This window comes from Mauremys mutica, chromosome 1, assembly GCF_020497125.1.
Source record: "Mauremys mutica isolate MM-2020 ecotype Southern chromosome 1, ASM2049712v1, whole genome shotgun sequence".
Taxonomy (NCBI): Eukaryota; Metazoa; Chordata; order Testudines; family Geoemydidae; genus Mauremys; species Mauremys mutica.
In genome coordinates, this window is record NC_059072.1 from 55,058,702 (window position 1) to 55,076,875 (window position 18,174).

General features: G+C 42.5%; 1 protein-coding gene across 3 annotated transcripts in view; it reads left to right on the forward strand.

Moving 5' to 3' along the window:
* PDZRN4 (PDZ domain containing ring finger 4) overlaps positions 1-18,174 on the forward strand; it is a 386,159-nt gene that overhangs the window by 259,413 nt on the left and 108,572 nt on the right. Inside the window, exon 1 of one of the 3 annotated variants that reach the window (XM_045002237.1) lies at positions 11,503-11,524. The exons of the other annotated variants lie outside the window; for them this stretch is intronic. Within the exon in view, the coding sequence (XP_044858172.1) occupies positions 11,510-11,524 (15 nt within the window). The 5' untranslated portion in view covers positions 11,503-11,509. Of the gene's footprint in view, positions 1-11,502; positions 11,525-18,174 lie in introns of those variants that run through there. 3 annotated transcript variants of the gene reach the window in all.

The following is an 18,174-nucleotide window of genomic DNA, read 5'->3' on the forward strand; positions in this document are numbered from 1 at the left end:
CACAGTATTACATTAGGATTTGAAAAAAGTCTCACATCCCGCTGTGTGCTTTCTACAGTTCTGTTTGCTATAGCAGCAACAACAACAAAAAAGAAACTTTTTTGAACTCAAGAATAATAATTTAATATTCTATAAATGAATATAGGACGGTTACAAAGAAAAGAGACAAGAATTGCTGTATTACATCACTCAGAATGGCAGAGAGTGAGTAACAATAGCAGAGACCAATAATCCTCCTGAACCTTATGGCACCACACACATTTTTCAGGCTGAGCTATATTGTATGATTTCTCATATCTGTACTAAATTCCTACAAAACACTTGAGAATGGCTAGGTAGGTGTGCTGTGATTACTGCTTAGTACACTAATAAATCTTAATCACCTCCTTAATCACTGTTCCCTTATGCTCCCCTTGTCTTTTTGTTATGTCTGCCCATTTTCTCCCAAACATATTTAGACTACAAGCTCTTTAGGGCTCTTTACAGTGCTTAATAAAATGGGGTTCTGATTTGAGACTGACGTCTCTAGGCATTGCCACAATACAGATTTCAAATAATAATGATAATATCCTTTCCTCTTGTGCAGCAACCGAACAGTTCTCCAATGTAAACCAGACTGCAGTTCTCTGTCTTCCTTCTCATTTAATTATACAGTCCACTGTGTATCTGGGATAGCTCAAAACACTGAATTTTAACCTTGTAGGGAAACCCGTATGCATTTAGGGCCCTATCCTACAAATACTTCTTACTTGAATAGCATTTTCTAACCAGAGATTGATCCATATGGTGCAGGAGCTTCCTCCACTGGAGATAGAACCCAGGGTTGTGATCCTTGGAACTGACCAAGCTGTGCTTGGCATAGAACCTGGGATGGAGAAGGTGATTCTAAAGCATCTTTCTTCTTCGAGTGATGGTCGCTGTTATATTCCACTGTGGGTTACACATGTGCACCATGCGCCCGGAGTCAGAAAATTTGAAAGCAGTGTCCGTTGGCCCGTGCATGCACCCTGAATCACCTTGTGCTTCCATCCAATGTGATAAGAGGCTGGGCAATCTGACCGTGTCTCCAGTTCCTTCTCATCACCTCATAGTCCAGGTCAGAACCTCCAGTGTCCTCGTCTCTGATGCAGCTCTAATACTTTTAATTGTATATAGTATCAGTATTAGGCATAGTTTTAACAGTTTTACTTATTTTCTTAGTTTTAGTAGGTTACTGGTTTTAACGGTTTAGAATAGAGTGCAGGGACTTCTCCCTCTGCCCCCGTACCCTGTTCAAGTACTGAACTATGCCCAGAACTCCAGGTTTCAAACTCTGCATCTCCTGCACGTGGTCCTTCTCAGTCAGCAATGAGCACCACCACTGTCTCTACTGCCTGGGAGAAGCTCACATCATGGCAAGGTGCAGTATTTGTCTATCTTTTCCCACCCGTACCTGAGAAGGTTGAGCACTTTTTCTCCAGATGTATCTTGTGGAGATGACCATGAGACCACAATCAGATCCAGGCTGGGGAACCCCCACACCTCCTTACCCCATATATCAGCCTGAATCAGCAAGGAATGCAACCTTCTGTTGCTACTACATTCGACTCTGGTACCTGTGGAGCCACTCCCACAGACCCCATGGCAGGGCCGAGTCAGGAGATTAGGAAGCACTCCCATAAGCATGGGACTAAGTCCACCTTCCTCTAGGTCCACCTCAAAGAAACTGGACATACTTTCCACCAGCTTGGCTCAAGGGGATGTAGCACATTGGAAGTCCCACAGGCATGAGAAGACCCATAAACAGTGGGATGCACCAGTTCCAGACTGTCAATATTGCCATCTCTAGCACGTCACAAAATGTGAGAGCCTCCAGCACTGGTAAAGACTTCAGAGCTGGCACTGGTGGCCAGAAAGGAGAGAGAGCCCCTTATGCCGGGGAGATCTGGATCCCTGGCTGCACCCCAAGATGTCTTCGCTTTACCGGATCCAGAGTCTCCTCCTCCATTGGGTCCCTCCACTTCCAGGGAACTCATATGCCCACCACAATTCATGTCTGTGGTATGGGGAGGGGGGGGTCTCAACCCCTGGCATATGCTGTACACCTTTCCATTGGCTCTGACGGTACCACCATTGAAACCAGAGTCTGCATTTTCCTCTTCAGATAAATCGGAACTGGTGAAAGAACTGCCTTTTGCATACCTCTTCTATGCATCACCACGGAGATCAGCTTGCCCATTGGAGCAACTACCTCCTCACCCTCCCTGGAGACTCTTATACTCCATGCCATCGGGACCTGCGCGACCTCCCATTGATCCCGGCAATGAATGTCTTCATAGCTTCATAGCTTGCATCACACAACCCTTATGTACCAGCCAACACTCGTCTGTCTCTACTTGGCCACATAGTCTTGTGCACTTACGTGATTCCCTTTGCAAGACTTCACCTTTGTTGCCTTCAGACATGGCTTCAATCTGTGTACTCACTGAGCCACCACTACATGAATCTCCTGCTGACTGTCCCAGCCAAGGTACTGTCCTCCCTCCTATGGTGGACAGACCCACATCATGTATGCGTGGGAGTTCCCCTTTCTTCCCTCTTCTCTGTACAGAAGCGGTCAGTCTCTGGAACTGGTGCATCAGCAATCAGATCACCCTATCCAAGGCCTATCGTCTGGGGATGCAGAATGTGCTCACAGACTCACTCAGTAGACACTTTGCAATCGATCATGACTGGGAACTTCATAACAAACTGCTACACGATATCTTCGCGCAGCTAGGGACCTATTTGCTTCTCAGACAAACAGCAAGTGTGCCATGTATTGCTTCGGTGGAGCCCTCGTTTACTGCTCCCAAGATCACACTATCCTTCTCTCCTGGTCAGACCAACTCAGCTATTCCTTCCCTTCACTACCGGTATTACCTTGGGTGCTACACAAGATCAGACAAACATAAAGGTGTTATACCAGAAGCTGCGATGATTCCCCTAATCCTGGACTATGTTCAGTCTTTAATGACATCTGGTCTTGCCCTCAGCATTTTGCAAGTCCACCTAGAGGTGATTAGCACTTTCCATGCTCCTACAGCGGATTACTCAGTTTTTGGAAAGGCCTCCTAAGAACCTTCCCACCTTTCTAAACAATCATGCCTCAATGGAACCTGAATTTAGTACTCTTAGTATTAACAAAAGACCGATTTCAGCCAATAGCAACTTGCTCCATGTCCCTCCTCTTCATGAACGTCACCTTTCTTGTTGCTATCATTTGAGGAGGAAGGGTCGGTGAACGCGGAGCCATGATGGATGACCTGCCATTTACAGTATTCCATAAGGATAAGGTCGTCTTACACCTACACCCAAAACTTTTATCAAAGGTGGTCTCCCAGATTCATATATAAGTGATCCATTCACTTACCTGTTTTCTTCTGGAACCCCACACATCTGCAGAGGAACTTGGACTCCATTTCCTCGATGTCCAATGAGCTTTGGCCTTTTACCTGCAGAGAACAAAAACGATCAGAAAGTCCCCTAGACTGTTTATTGTGATAGCAGAGAGAATCAGGAGACAGGTCATCTCCATCCAGAGAATCTCCAAATGGATTTCCAGCAGCATTAAACTCTGTAACCAGCTGTTGAATCTACTTTCAACTAGGGTAGGCCCATACACTAGGGTATGGGCCCACTCCACTAGAGATCAAGCAACGACTTCAGGACGTGCCTCTCATAAAGGTATGTAGAGCAGCCAAATGGAGTTCTGTCCACACGTTCGTAACACACTATGCCTTGGTGCAGGACTCAGCAGTGAATGCCTCCTTTGGCGTGGTGGTTCTCTGCATGACCCTTCTGTTTTCATCCTCCCACCCTCCTCTCACTTAGATACTGCTTATCAATCACCCACAGTGGAATACAATAGGGACCATTACTCAAAGAAGAAGAGGAAGTTACTTACCTGTGACTGGCACAAACAGGACAACACAAGAGTGCTTTCACATAAAGCTAAACTTTAAGCTTAGCTTTAAGCTTAACTTTAAGCTTAGATTTAAGTCTCAAGCACTTACATATGTGTGCAACAGGTTAGTAAAACACCCCAACCCTCGATAATTACCGAAGCTGAGCGCGGCTTTTGAGTGGCACTGTGACAGACTTCTGCTGGCCAGGCTTCCGTCTCCCAGTGCGGACCCCAAGATGCATCCAGAGGGAGCGTCCCTGGAGAGCCTCTTCTGAGAAGTCCAATTACCTCAAACTTTTCCCTCTTATTTATACATTAGTAATACAATCACATATCCCTTAAAGAAAACTTGCTAAGCAAGCAGTTTTTAAAAGATCAAGCAAGAGATTTTCTTATGGTCATCAATTTACCAGATATGTTTTTTTTTCCAGAATGTCCATGCCTTGGGTCCCTGACAAACATTCCAGGGGGCGCATGTAGACAGACTTCCTGTTTTTCTAAAATACATAGATCAGCAATTTCAACATTCTTAGCAGGAAGGACGCAGGGTCAAGCTGCCCTGTCTGTGGCACCCAAAACCCCCTCCCCTCCTGCCTTGGTTACACTGAGGCTGCTGCTGCATGACCAATTTACGACCTGCTGACTTGGCTACTTTTAGCAATAAGCCAGAGTGGTTCAGTACAGCGTGCTAACTTGACTACTGTTAGCAACAAGCGATAGTGGTTTAGGCACTTTACTGGTTTGTCAAAATCTCCCCGAACACTCCAGCTCTGCCACAAGCTACTCTGCGCCCACCAAAGAATGTTCGCTATACGTGGGTGGGGGAGCAAGTGATATAGCGCTCCAGCACTGAGGAATTCTCCTTACGTCAGAGGAATCCCTGATTAATGCAGCTCTCTGTCCCATTTGTGCAAAGGGAACAGAGCCAGAATCGGGCCCCAGATTTCCTGCATCTGAGAGTGATACCCCTAAGAACAGCTTATTGTTGAGGTGTTGGTTTGTGACATTAGAGGCAGCTGATTCAATCATTTTACAGGTGACTTAGTGCAGACTACAATCTTACTGGTAGAAACCATTAAAATCAGGGCTGTGAAGCGATAAAAAAATTAATCGTGATTAATCATGCTGTTAAATAATAATAGAATACCATTTATGTAAATATTTTTGATGTTTTCCACATTTTCAAATATATTGATTTCACTTTCAATACAGAATACAAAGTGTACAGTGCTCACTTTATATTTATTTTTTATTTTAAATATTTGCACTGTAAAAATAAAAGAAATAGTATTTTTCAGTTCGCTTAATACGAGTATTGTAGTCTAGTCTCTTTATCATGAAAGTTGAACTTACAAATGTAGAATTATGCACAAAAAAACCCTTGCATTCAAAAATAAAACAATGTAAAACTTTAGAGCCTACAAGTCCACTCAGTCCTACGACTTGATCAGCCAATCGCAGGAGAAAATGCTGCCCGCTTCTTGTTTACAATGTCACCTGAAAGTGAGAACAGGCATTTGCATGGCACTGTTGTAGCCGGCGTTGCAAGATATTTATTTACCAGATGCACTAAAGAGTCATATGTCCCTTCATGCTTCAACCAACATTCCAGAGGACATGTTTCCATGCTAATGATGGGTTCTGCTCAGTAACGATCCCAAGCAGTGCATGTTCATTTTCATCATCTGAGTCACATGCCACTAGCAGAAGGTTGATTTTCTCTTTTGGTGGTTCAGGTTCTGTAGTTTCTGCATCAGAGTGTAACTCTTAAGACTTCTGAAAGCATGTTCCACACTTCATCCCTCTCAGACTTTGGAAGGCACTTGTGGGCTTGGCTATACTTACAAATTTGCAGCGCTGCAGCAGGGTGTGAAAACACACCCTCTCCAGCGCTGCAAATTGCGGCGCTGCAAAGCGCCAGTGTGGTCAAAGCCCCAGCGCGGCTCCCAGCGCTGTCCGTTATTCCCCACAGGGAGGTGGAGTACGGACAGCGCTGGGAGAGCTTTCTCCCAGCGCTGGTGCTTTGACTACACTTAGCGCTTCAAAGCGCTGCCGCGGCAGCGCTACCGCGGCAGCGCTTTGAAGTGCTAAGTGTAGCCACAGCCTCAGATTCTTAAACCTTGGGTTGAGTGCTATAGCTATCTTTAGAAATCTCACATTAGTACCCTCTTTGAATTTTGTCAAATCTGCAGTGAAAATGTTCTTAGAACAAACAACATGCTGGGTCATCATCTGAGACTGCAATAGCATGAAATATATGGCAGAAGGCAGGTAAAACGCAGAGCAGGAGACATACAATTCTCCCCCAAGGAGTTCAGTCACAAATTTAATTAACACATTTTTTTTTTAAAGAGCATCATCAGCATGGAAGCATGTCCTCTGGAATGGTGGCCAAAGAATGAAGGGGCATACAAATGTTTAGCATATCTGGCATGTAAATACCTTACAACGCTGGCTACAAAATTGCCATGCGAACGCCTGTTCTCACTTTCAGGTGACATTGTAAATAAGAAGCGGGCAGCATTATCTTCCGTAAATGTAAACAAACTTGTTTGTCTGAACGATTGGCTGAACAACAGCCCTAATTAAAATGTCTCGTGTTTATTTCACATATTTAGGAAAGCCATATTTCACAACTATGTCACAGCCTTGAAACCTCTATAATGATGATATAGCCAGAAAATACTAATTTTATGTGCTAGTTGATTGTGAGATTTCTGTTATATCCGTTAAATACATGGGTTTTCTTGCTATAGAGTAACTTTACATATATTCCGTCACACCCTTGCAATCTTATTAACCCGGTATGAATCTTTGAATAGCAAAGTAACTGACAACATTTGTGTGACTGTACATTTCTGCTACTGTGTACTCGCTGTACCAGTTCGGAGAATAGGGTAATCCCTTTGACCAGTGGATGGAAACAGATAAATCAAGCTATTTAAGTCATGTAAGTATCCCAGAGCACCTCAACTCCATTTGTTATTTCTTGTGTCTCAAGCAAGTCAGACAGTGTTAGTGTGGATTGGTCCAGGGAATGCAGTAACAATTAGAAGCTGTTCTGGCCTATGTATTATCAACATTCTACTTCCAGATATAGCAATCCGGATGTCCATTTCTTAATTTAAAAAGAAATGTCAAAAGTTATAGACATTTTGATATGTGGAGCATCTTTATAATTGTGAAAAAATAATAGTTGAACTTTCATGTTTATATTAGTGTGTCTGAGGGTATGTCTACACTACGGGATTATTCCGATTTTACATAAACCGGTTTAGCAAAACAGATTGTATAAAATCGAGTGCGCGCGGCCACACTAAACACATTAAATCGGTGGTGTGCGTCCACGGTCCGAGGCTAGCATCGACTTCTGGAGCGTTGCACTGTGGGTAGCTATTCCGTAGCTATCCCATAGTTCCCGCAGCCTCCCCCACCCCTTGGAATTTCCAGGTTGAGATCCCAGTGCCTGATGGGGCAAAAATCATTGTCGCCGGTGATTCTGGGTAAATGTCGTCAGTCACTCCTTCCTCTGGGAAAGCAACGGCAGACAAGCATTTCGCGGCGTTTTTCCCTGGATTGCCCTGGCAGATGCCATAGCATGGCAATCATGGAGCCTGTTTTGCCTTTTGTGACTGTCACCGTATGTGTACTAGATGCCGCTGACAGAGGCGATTCAGCAGCGCTACACAGCAGCATGCTTTTGCTTTTGCATGACAGCAGAGATGGTTACCAGCCATACTGTACAATCTACCATACCATAAATTGGTAATGAGATGATCATGGTTACCAGTCCTTTTGCACTGCACCATTTGCTGTTGTCATAAGTGCCCCTAGCTGAGATCAGCCAGGGGCGCAAAAGCCAAAATTGGGAATGACTCCCTGAGTCAATCCCTCCTTTTTGGTATCTAAAAATAGAATCAGTCCTGCCTAGAATATGGGCAAGTGTACTAGAGAACCACTGTATCATAGAACCAGAGAGCACAGCTGCTCTGTGTCAGATCCAGCAGAAATTATGAGCTGTATGCTATTCACAGGGGGTGCTCCTGCAACAACCCCACCTGTTGATTCCGTTCTTCCCCCAGCCTTCCTGGGCTACCGTAGCATTGTCCCCCCACTTGTGTGATGAAGTAATAAAGAGGGCAGGAATAAGACACAGTGACTTGTTAGTGAGAAATTAGTGGAAGGCAGCCTCCAGCTGCTATGATAGTCCAGACAGGACATTAAGCAGTGTGGAGGAGAGGAGCCCAGCATCCCGCTGCTAGTCCAGGGACAATTGAATCTTTTCTTTACACATGAAGGGCGGGGGCTGATGGAGCTCAGCCCCCTGTTGCTATGATGAAGACGGTTACCAGCCATACTGCACCATCTACCAGGAAAAATTAGGAGCAGGCGCCCTTGATCGACCTCACTGATGCTAGTCGGCATGGTTACCAGTCCTTTTGCACTGCCCCATGTACCAATAGGCTGATGATGACGATGGATATCAGCCATATTGCACCATCAGCCACCCATGGCGGGGGGCGGAGCAAGGATGTTGGTGTTGACTGCTGCAGCATCGCGTCTATCTGCAGCATTCAGTAAAGATAGGGTGACATGTAAAAGAGTCAAGAGAGGATTGTTTTCCCTTTCACTTCTGGGGGAGGGTGGGAGGGTGCGTAAATTGCCGAGCTATGCCCTGAACCACCGCGGACACTGTGTTTGACCCTAGAAGCATTTGGAGCTCAGCCAAGAATGCAAATGCTTTTTGGAGACTGCAGGCACTGTGGGATTGCTTGAGTCCTCCAGTCCCCGCTCCAGTCCCCCCTCCATGAGCGTCCATTTGATTCTTTGGCTTTCCGTTACGCTTGTCACACAGCAGTGCGCTGAGTCCCTGCTATGGCATCTGTGTGGAGATTTTTTAAAAATGATTTTGAATTTCGTCTTCTGTAACGGAGCGCTGATAGAACAGATTTGCCTGCCCTTACTGCGATCACATCCGCATGGTCCATGCTGGAGCTCTTTTTTTATTTTGATTTCGGACTGCATCGCCACCCGTGCTGATCGGAGCTCCACGTTGGGCAAACAGGAAATTTTCAAAAGTTCGCGGGGCTTTTCCTGTCTACCTGGCCACTGCATCTGAGTTCAGATTGCTGTCCAGAGCGGTCAGTGGTGCACTGTGGGATACCACCAGGAGGCCAATACCGTCGATCTGCGGCCACACTAACCCTAATCCAATATGGTAATTCCGATACTAGCTCTTCTCCTCTCGTTAGGGAGGAGTACAGAAACCGGTTTAAAGAGCCCTTTATATCGATATAAAGGGCCTCTTAGGGTGGACGGGTGTGGCGTTAAATCGGTTTTACGCTCCTTAAACCGGTTTAAACGCGTAGTGTAGACCAGGCCTGAGAAATCATTCCACTAGAGAATATTGGAGGGCTCTTGACTTCCAATCTGCCTAATTTAGAGGGGTTTTGTTTCCACTTCTTGGTTATAAAGTTTGTTTTACAATTTGGACTTGTATAAGTGGAAATGTCTGATCTACAATTCACAGGTAAGACCATATTCCAATGTATGTCTTATTAGCCCATTAAAAATAATAGAAGACTATAGTACTGGATTGCCTTTAGCTATCTGGGTGTACATAGAGTATGGCATGTCAAAGCTAAATCATTTATTAACTCCTTAACCACATATATGTTATCAGTTTTCTAGTGCTTCAGCACTTAATATCAATATCTGCCTTTTACTTTCTTGTCTTTAATTAGTGTGTTTGTCTAGAGCGCCAGATTTGCAAGCAGTAAATGATATATGGTAGTGAATTCTTTGCATCTGTAAATGGCATGTTAGTGAGATATTATAGGGATGCCCTCTTAAAACCTCACTGCATGATATGTATCTAGTTAAATTGTTTGCTAAAATAGTATGTAATTTGCTAGTGCTAAAAATTGCAAAATAGGAACATCTTGTAATAATGAAGGATTCCAAATACAATAATTGTTTTGTTCCTTTATGTTTATAATTAAAAACCTGGATTATTGGCACTATCTTATATTGCTATGGAATGTTCTGCACAGGGTGTAGAGTTCTTAAGGTAGCATCCAGGTTTGCATTGTGAGTTGCTTCAACTAATTTTTAAGTGTTGGTTCCTTACTTGGATCAAGCTAACAGCAGGTCTGTTCATATGTGGTTTTATCTAACTATCATTTACCAAGATATAATTATACAGTTTTAGTCAAATCTGAAACAGATGCCCTTCTGCTTACCTATTGTTATAGCCATTTGGTACCATTCTAATGTTACATTGACACCAGACAGGAAGGCCCATTATTTCCCCCACTGAATCAAAACCCTTGGGTGCTAATTTAATAACTTCAGTCCTCCAAATTGAAGCAGAGTTTTTGGCATGCACACTTCTCCCAGTGAGGCGCTCTTGCCTCCCTGAGGAAGGTGGTACTTTTGTTTATGGCAATGGTATATGAGAAGGAAATTGACAAGCAAGAGCACCTTAATGGCTGAAAACTACCTGTTAATGATTGTGGTATTGGTGCCTGCCTGGCAGCCTCTGTTTCCAATTAAGCATCTGCCGGAGCTCGAAGCTGGGCTCTTAATTGGAAAGAAACAGATTCAAAGCAGGTTGCATTTTCTGCGAAGACAGATTTATCAGTTAAGCTGTGCCTTAATCCATTCTATTTTCTTTCCAGCCCTCTCCCTTTTTCCTTCTCTCTCCATTTTACCATTTGTCTCCCACCCAGTGGAGAAAAATCCCTAAGTAGTGGGAATGCACAGAAGTCATTCAATACAATGGTGGAGTTTTCATTTCCTACGTAACCTTTTGCTGACCTGTAGTCCAGCGATAGTCTCTGTCCTAACTGCTAACTTTTTCTTCCCCCAATTCCTCCGCAGTACACATACATACATACCCATTAAAGTATATTGTCTAGTGTACATTCAAGAGATCTGTTTGCAGCTATCTTTTACATAGAACGGATTGTTTAATTGCAGATTAAAGATTAATGCAAGTATAATGATTCCATGAGGACACTTCAGACAAAAGCATCCTGCATCAGGCAGCCTGCATCCATTTTTCAATTTAGCCATAAATTTGGCTGGGAATTAAATAGTAAGTAGCTGTGATTGCAACACTGGTCTCCAAAGGCACTCCCGGGAATGAAAATAAATGAACAGGCTCTCACACAAAGCATGTTTCATTATGGTCATTAGTGGGCAGATCCTCAGCACAACTGAAGGTGAAATTGTCTACAAGAAATGTTGGCACATGGTTGTTGAAAATGGAATGGAAAGGGAAGCAAGATTGAAAATGTTCAGGGCACAGAGTCCAGAGATGGCAAACTTCTTTTCTTTATTCTTGGCCGGGATGTAGACTGCAGGGTGTGAGCAGAACTGCTTATGTGAAAAGATCCCTTGTATATGTAACTCATGCATTATGCAGCACCAGTAACTCAGCAGAACATTTCAAATGTTGTGTAATATTTAGATACCTAGAATTATCACAGTTCCTTATATACTTGTTATTTTGAGGGGAAAATATTAAGTTTTTGCTTCCTTTTATGTTTTTCAGGTGAGGGACATTTTATTTTCCTTAAAATGTTTGCCAGACTGGTAAGTTGTTTATGTCTTCATTTGCTTTATATGCAGTGCATATGAAAACAGGAGGTTGCAGCCTTTATTCCAAGGGTGGAACTATGCTGCACTAATTTGAGAGACGCTGGGTGTGTTTACTGTCTTTGGGTTTAAAAGAACTCTTCATTATAGTCCTTGTGCCAGATGCAGCTTATGGTGGCGTAACCTCAGACAGCCCCAGTCATGGTAAATTCACAAGGAGAATAGGTTACAGATGCAGAAAGCTGCCACAACTTCTAAGCCACAATTCAAAAAGCAGGCAACGCTGTACTACAAAGATGGAAGTGACCAAGGAAGATGAGGGATGCACTAATTCAGTATATCTCTTCAGCAGTCTTCACAAGCTGGGCTCCAATAGACCAAAAACTAAAGCTACTCATTATCCTACCCCCTCCTCCCTGGCAGAATACCCCACTGGGAGGCAGTGTTAACATTGTTTCCTTTCCACTGGAAGTGAATCCTTCCTGAGTGCCAGGGTGTTAGACGTAAGGTGACCAGACAGCAAGTGTGAAAAATTGGGGGGCGGGGTAATGGGTGCCTATATAAGACAATGCCCCCAATACTGGGACTGTCCCTATAAAATCGTGAAATCTGGTCAGGGATAGATGGCACAGGGAGATCCTCTCCCACATTTGTGAGTCTGACCCTTGCTGAGGGCCTGCTTTTACTTTCACTTACCTTGGTGTAATTCAGGAATTCAGTTCCGGGGTTATATTGGTGTAAAAGCAGTGTAAATGAGTTGAGACTCAGAATGTATAAGTACAGTTGATGTAAATTTATCGTAGGTATCTTTAAGCTACACTTTTTTTTTTTCGGTCTTCTCTGACAACTGCACTGTTTTCTGAAATCCTAGTAGCAGATTTTGAAATGTAAAATTTCTTCTTCTTTTTTTTGTATGTAAACAAGATTTTCCGTGCAAGCAATACTGATAAAAGAATTAACAGGAATCTTAGGCATACCCTTATTTTACTTCAACTTTTACTACAACTATAATTCATAGAAATGTGGGGATGGAAGGGACCTTGAGAAGTCAGAAAGTCCAGTCCCCTATGCTGGGACTGGATCAAGTAAACCTAGGCCAGCCCTGACAGGGGCATATCCAACCTATTCTTAAAAACCTCCAATGATGGGGATTCTACAACTTCCCTTGGAAGCCTAGTCCAGAGCTTAGCTACTCTTATAGTTAGAATTTTTTTCCTAATATCTAACCTAAACCTGCCTTGCTGCAGATGAAGCCCATTACTTTTTGTCCTACCTTCAGTAGATACGAAGAACAATTGATCATGGTCCTCTTTATAACAGCCCTTAACATATTGGAAGACTTATCAGGGTCCTCCTCAGTCTTCCTTTCTGAAGACTAAACATGTCCAGAGTTTTAACCTTTCCTCATAGATCAGGTTTTTTATATTTTATATATTAAGTCTTTTATATTTTTTGTTGCTCACCTCTGGACTCTCTCCAGTTTGTCCACATCTTTTGTGAAGTGTGGCGCGCAGAATTGGACACAATACTCTAGCTGAGACCTCACCAGTGCCAAGTAAAGTGGTACTGTCACCTCCCATACTTTACATACAACATTCCTGGTAATACACCAGAATGATATTAGCCTTTTTCACAACTGCATCACATTGTTGACTTATACTCAATTTGTGACTCACTATAACTGTGAGACCCTATTCAGTGGTACCACCAGCTAGCCAGTTAATCTCCACTACCGCAGACAGCAGGACTGGAAGTAATGGGCTTAATCTGTAGCAAGGGAGTGTTAGGTTTGATCATAGGGAAAATCTTTCCAACGATAAGGATAGTAAGTACTGAATAGATTACCAAGGCAGGCTGTGGAATCTCTGTCACTGGAGGTGGTTAAGAACATGTTAGACAATTATATGTCAGGAATGGTCTAGGTTTACTTGGTCCTGCCTCAGTTCAGAGCTGGACTAGATGACCTCTCAAGATCACTTCCTCCCCAACATGATTCTGTGTTCAGTTCCTCAATTTTTGTTCTGTTTTGCTCATATGTATATCTTTGTTTTTCTTTTCCACTCTTAATAACAAGGGAACATTTGTATAAAAATAGGATCAATTTGCTCAAAGATTCATCTGTTTTTGCCTCTTATTACATTCTTTAAGTTAAAATCCTCTGTGACATCACATTTGTTACAGTGGCACTGACTGCAATGTCATAAATATAGAGTGACGTAATGATGTAATAAGCAGAGGATGTAGATAATACAGTGAGTAAGCTAATTGCATGCTGTCATTGTTAACTTGTGTTCCTTTTGTTTCTTTGTATTCACCTGTTGGCCCTTGACTTTTACTTAGATGGTATGTGTTATGTGTTTGGGATGGGGGGGGCTGATCCATGATTGGATCCCTTAGGTGCTACTGCAAAATATAATAAATAAATGTCATATAATAAAGGTAAATTTTTAGATCAGTGGTTCTCAAACTTTTATATTGGTGACCCCTTTCACACAGCAAGCCTCTGAGTGTGACCCCCCCGTATAAATTAAAAACACATTTTTTATATTTAATACTATTATAAATGCTAGAGGTGAAGCAGAGTTTGAGGGTGGAGTCTGATAGCTCGCGATCTCCCACATAATAGCTTTACGATCCCCTGAGGGGTTACGACTCCCAATTTGAGAACCCTTGCTTTAGATTTTTTGTATGCCTGTGTGTGTGTGTGTGTTTGAAAGCAAGAGTAAGAGAAAGAGAGAATGTGAGGCACCCAGAGCCTGGGATATGCTCTGCAGAAATGGAAATAAATAAATAACATGAATATATAAATACGTAAGAAGAGTTTCTAAGCAACCAAGATCATGCTTTTGTAGAACTCAGAGATCTGTGAACCCTGGTGGGTTTGTTTTATGCTGGTGTTCAGGAGCTGAACCACTGAGCTGATTTGTGAGGGATTGAAAGTGATTAGTCCTTGTAGGTTCACTTCAAAGTCTGTATTCAGGAAAGTCAGAGAATGGAATCCCCACACCCCAATCAGCCATGCTACAGACATAGCTTCTTTTATTCTGGGGAGAGTGAATAGTAGTAGCCTCATAGTACTGAATGTCCCCTTCCCTAGGTGCAGAGTGACTGTTACCTTCATCTTGTGTCCTTGAGAAGCAATGGGAGCTGGCAGGTAGGGCTCTGCCCCAATTCAGGTTCTTCTGGGGATCCAGAAAGTGGCCTACTCTCCTTCACCAGGAATAAAGCAGCAGGAGAAGCGATCTCTCTCTCTGCTGACACATGGGGAATTATGCCTTATGAGGCTAAGCATACAAGTGAGGAAACATGTTCCTTACTTATTAATAAGTATAAAAGAAAACAAAACTAGCCTGAGGAAATATCTTTTAGATCAGCAGAATTGTTTCTCAATAGATAGTTTCACAAAGATTTGCATGGGATGTCAGCTACTCCTTTATCTGACAACTTACCAGCTCTAAACAAGCTCTTTCTTTTTAATAATCACCTTGCCATGCTGACTTAAAGGACTGTGATGCATGTGATGAGATGACTTTACTGCAATTTTCAAAAAGAGTTCTGCATTTTTATGGTGTTAGTAAACATATTTTCAAACAAGTTAGAAATGAAAGAACAGGATATCCTATTTGCTACCTCTTTACCTATTATTTTTTATACTGAATGCATTTCAGAAGATAAACTTATTAATGGATTGTGCAATAGCAGCAGAACCAATGTCTAAGAAAGTGCTCTTTTCACTTTAAGCAGCCATTAGCCCTTTGAATAATTTGCCTTTTTTTATTAGTAGATAGTGTTACTATTAATGAGTTCAATTCTTTTAGTAGTGATTGCAGAGAAGAGAGCAAGAGAAGATTATTTATTCATCTTTCTGAGTGCATTATTTGTCTTACTGATTTATTATACGGATTTAAGGATTCATAGTTGTTAGTGATCTGGTTGTAATTGATCAATAATTCAAGCAACGTAAAGCATAGTTTCTTCCAATAAATGTCCATGCCTTTACAATAATCTCCTTGCATGGATGTACAAATACAACTGTGATGAGCACTGTTAAAATGTATGTACCAATACCGCATGCAAGAGTGATCGTGAGCTTAGTGATCTTTACCATTGTGAGTAAACTTGGTGAATTTTAGCACTTATAATGAACACACACAGAGATCTATCTACAACAGTATAGTACACAAGATGCACAGAGTTAGCTTAAGAAATATTTCCCATGGATCAGTAAACTGGTTTACTTCTGGACCCGATTCTCCTACAAAGCCTGCTTTGAATATAAGACACCAGCTTTTTATTTTTTATTATTAGTATCATTTATTTGTATAGAGGTAGCATCTAGGACAGGGGTCGGCAACCGGTGGCTCGCGGCTCGCCAGGGTAAGCACCCTGGCAGGCCGGTCCGGTTTGTTTATCTGCCGCGTCGGCAAGTTCGGCTGATCGCGGCTCCCACTGGCCGCGGTTCGCGGTCCCAGGCCAATGCGGGAGGCAGGAAGCCGCGGCCAGAACATCCCTCGGCTCGCGCCGCTTCCTGCCTCCCGCATTGGCCTGGGACCGCGAACCGCGGCCAGTGGGAGCCGCGATCGGCCGAAGTTGCCGACGCGGCAGATAAACAAACCGGGCTGGCCCGCCAGGGTGCTTACCCTGGCGAGCCGCGAGCCACCGGTTGCCGAGCCCTGATCTAGGAGCTTTGATCATGGACTACAATCTCATTGTGCTAGGCATTGTACAAACAGAAAAAAAAGATGAACCTTGCCCCCAAAGTTTTTTAAAATATGTTTCTAATCAACTTACTCACAGGCCTCTCTTGGCAGTTTCTTTGTAAATGATCCTGTCTCAGATCCTTACTGAAGAAATACGGGGGGAAAGACTGACAGATGTTCAGTGTGTAAGATTACTCTCACAGGCATAAATTCCATACCAAAGTGTCTAGAGCACCCCCAATAGGCAAAAAGAGGTTTCAAGATTAGATTTTTATTGGAACCAAATAGAATTATTAAAGAAAGATAAAGGCTGCGTTAAAATGGTAGTTGTTAGTAAGTATTAGTGGCACAGCCTGAATGCACAAGGTCACCACACAATGGAGCTGCCAGTGTAAGTCCAACAAGCCTGGTAGCTGGGCACTACTCAAACATAAGAAGGTATGTAAACAATGCAGTGGAAGTTATTCCAAGGATAGGAGACAGCATGTCAGAAAGGGAGAAGGAAGTAAAGAATGCAATGAGAATATGAAGGAGCATGAGATGGGGTGTCAAATGAGGAAAGAGAGCAGAGGTGTGATGCGGAGCTTACAGATGAATCTGTGGTGCTTGAACTTGATGCAGGAGAGTAACAATGAAAAGGACTGAGGAGAGAAGTGACTTTTTTCAGCGGAAGAGAAAAATAACCTTAGTAGTAGTGTTTTGGACTGACTAGCGCGAGCCTAAGAATGTAGGCCTGAAAGGAGTTCATTTTTGACTGATGATAAAAGCTTTCTACAATTACTAATCCTAGTAAGCATCAGATGCAGGGTTAATAGTCTAAAAGAGGCAAAGAAATATCATGCTTTTCAGACAGCAGTGAGAAGTGCATATTGGTGAGGAGGGGACAGCAATCGGAAAAGGAGGACAAAGATTAGTTGACCTAGGATAAGTTTTCCAGCCCTAAAACTTTATTCATTTAAATAGGATAGTCTCACCAAAGAGTAAATCCATTTAGATTTGGTTTTGTCCAACATATACATTTCCCTCACTATCCTAAATGGTAAAAGCAATTTCTCAAAACAAGGGAGGCAGAACATGACTTCTGGTCTAGAACTCAACCATGCTGGTTAGAGGTTGTTCAGAGAATGTTCATATTAATGCAGTGCAAGACTTTTCCCTCAGCCTCTTGATCCTCTGTATATCATAGAGAACGGTAAAGTGGCATACCAATTCTTGGTAAACATTTTTCTGTGACTTGCGGCAATTTAACCATCATAGATTTGTTGTAATCAAAATAGAAATTGCTCAGATGCTGGAAAATTGTTACCTGATGAGACTTTGATGGGAAACATTTTTAGCTCTGATTTGATGTTTAGAATCTGTGAATGTGAGAAATCTGTTCTTGTAGGGTCTGTTATTTGCTGTGCTTTCTAAAGATAGAACAATCTGTCTCTGTGCTCATTTAATTAATGTAATGTTAACAGTGATAATGTGTTGGATAATATAGAATGAGTTGTAAACAAAGCATGTTCTGTATGTTCCAAAAATATTGTAACCAAAAATTATTTGGACAGCCGTAAGGGAAATTGTAGAAATAGTTGAAGTGCTAAACTGTTTTGGGTCTTTGATTCCTTGTTTATGAAAAACTGATTATTTTCCAGTTTGAAGCTTCCTGAAATATGACACTTTTTTCTGCTTATCACTTTGAAAAATACCCTACAGCCTTTAGAGGCATGCAGACCAGATTCTGAGCTCTGTTATACCAGTGTAAATCTGAACTGGCTGAGATTAGAACCTGGCCTATATTAATTGTGTGGATGTTAAAACTAAGCCAAATAACATTGGAGAGGAGATCCTAAAAGGGCAAGTGTTCATATACATTTACTAAAAATGTAGGTTAGAGTGAAGACTGCTAAGGCTTCTATTGGCTGTTTATACAAATTGTTTTATTTTATTCTTATTGAACTG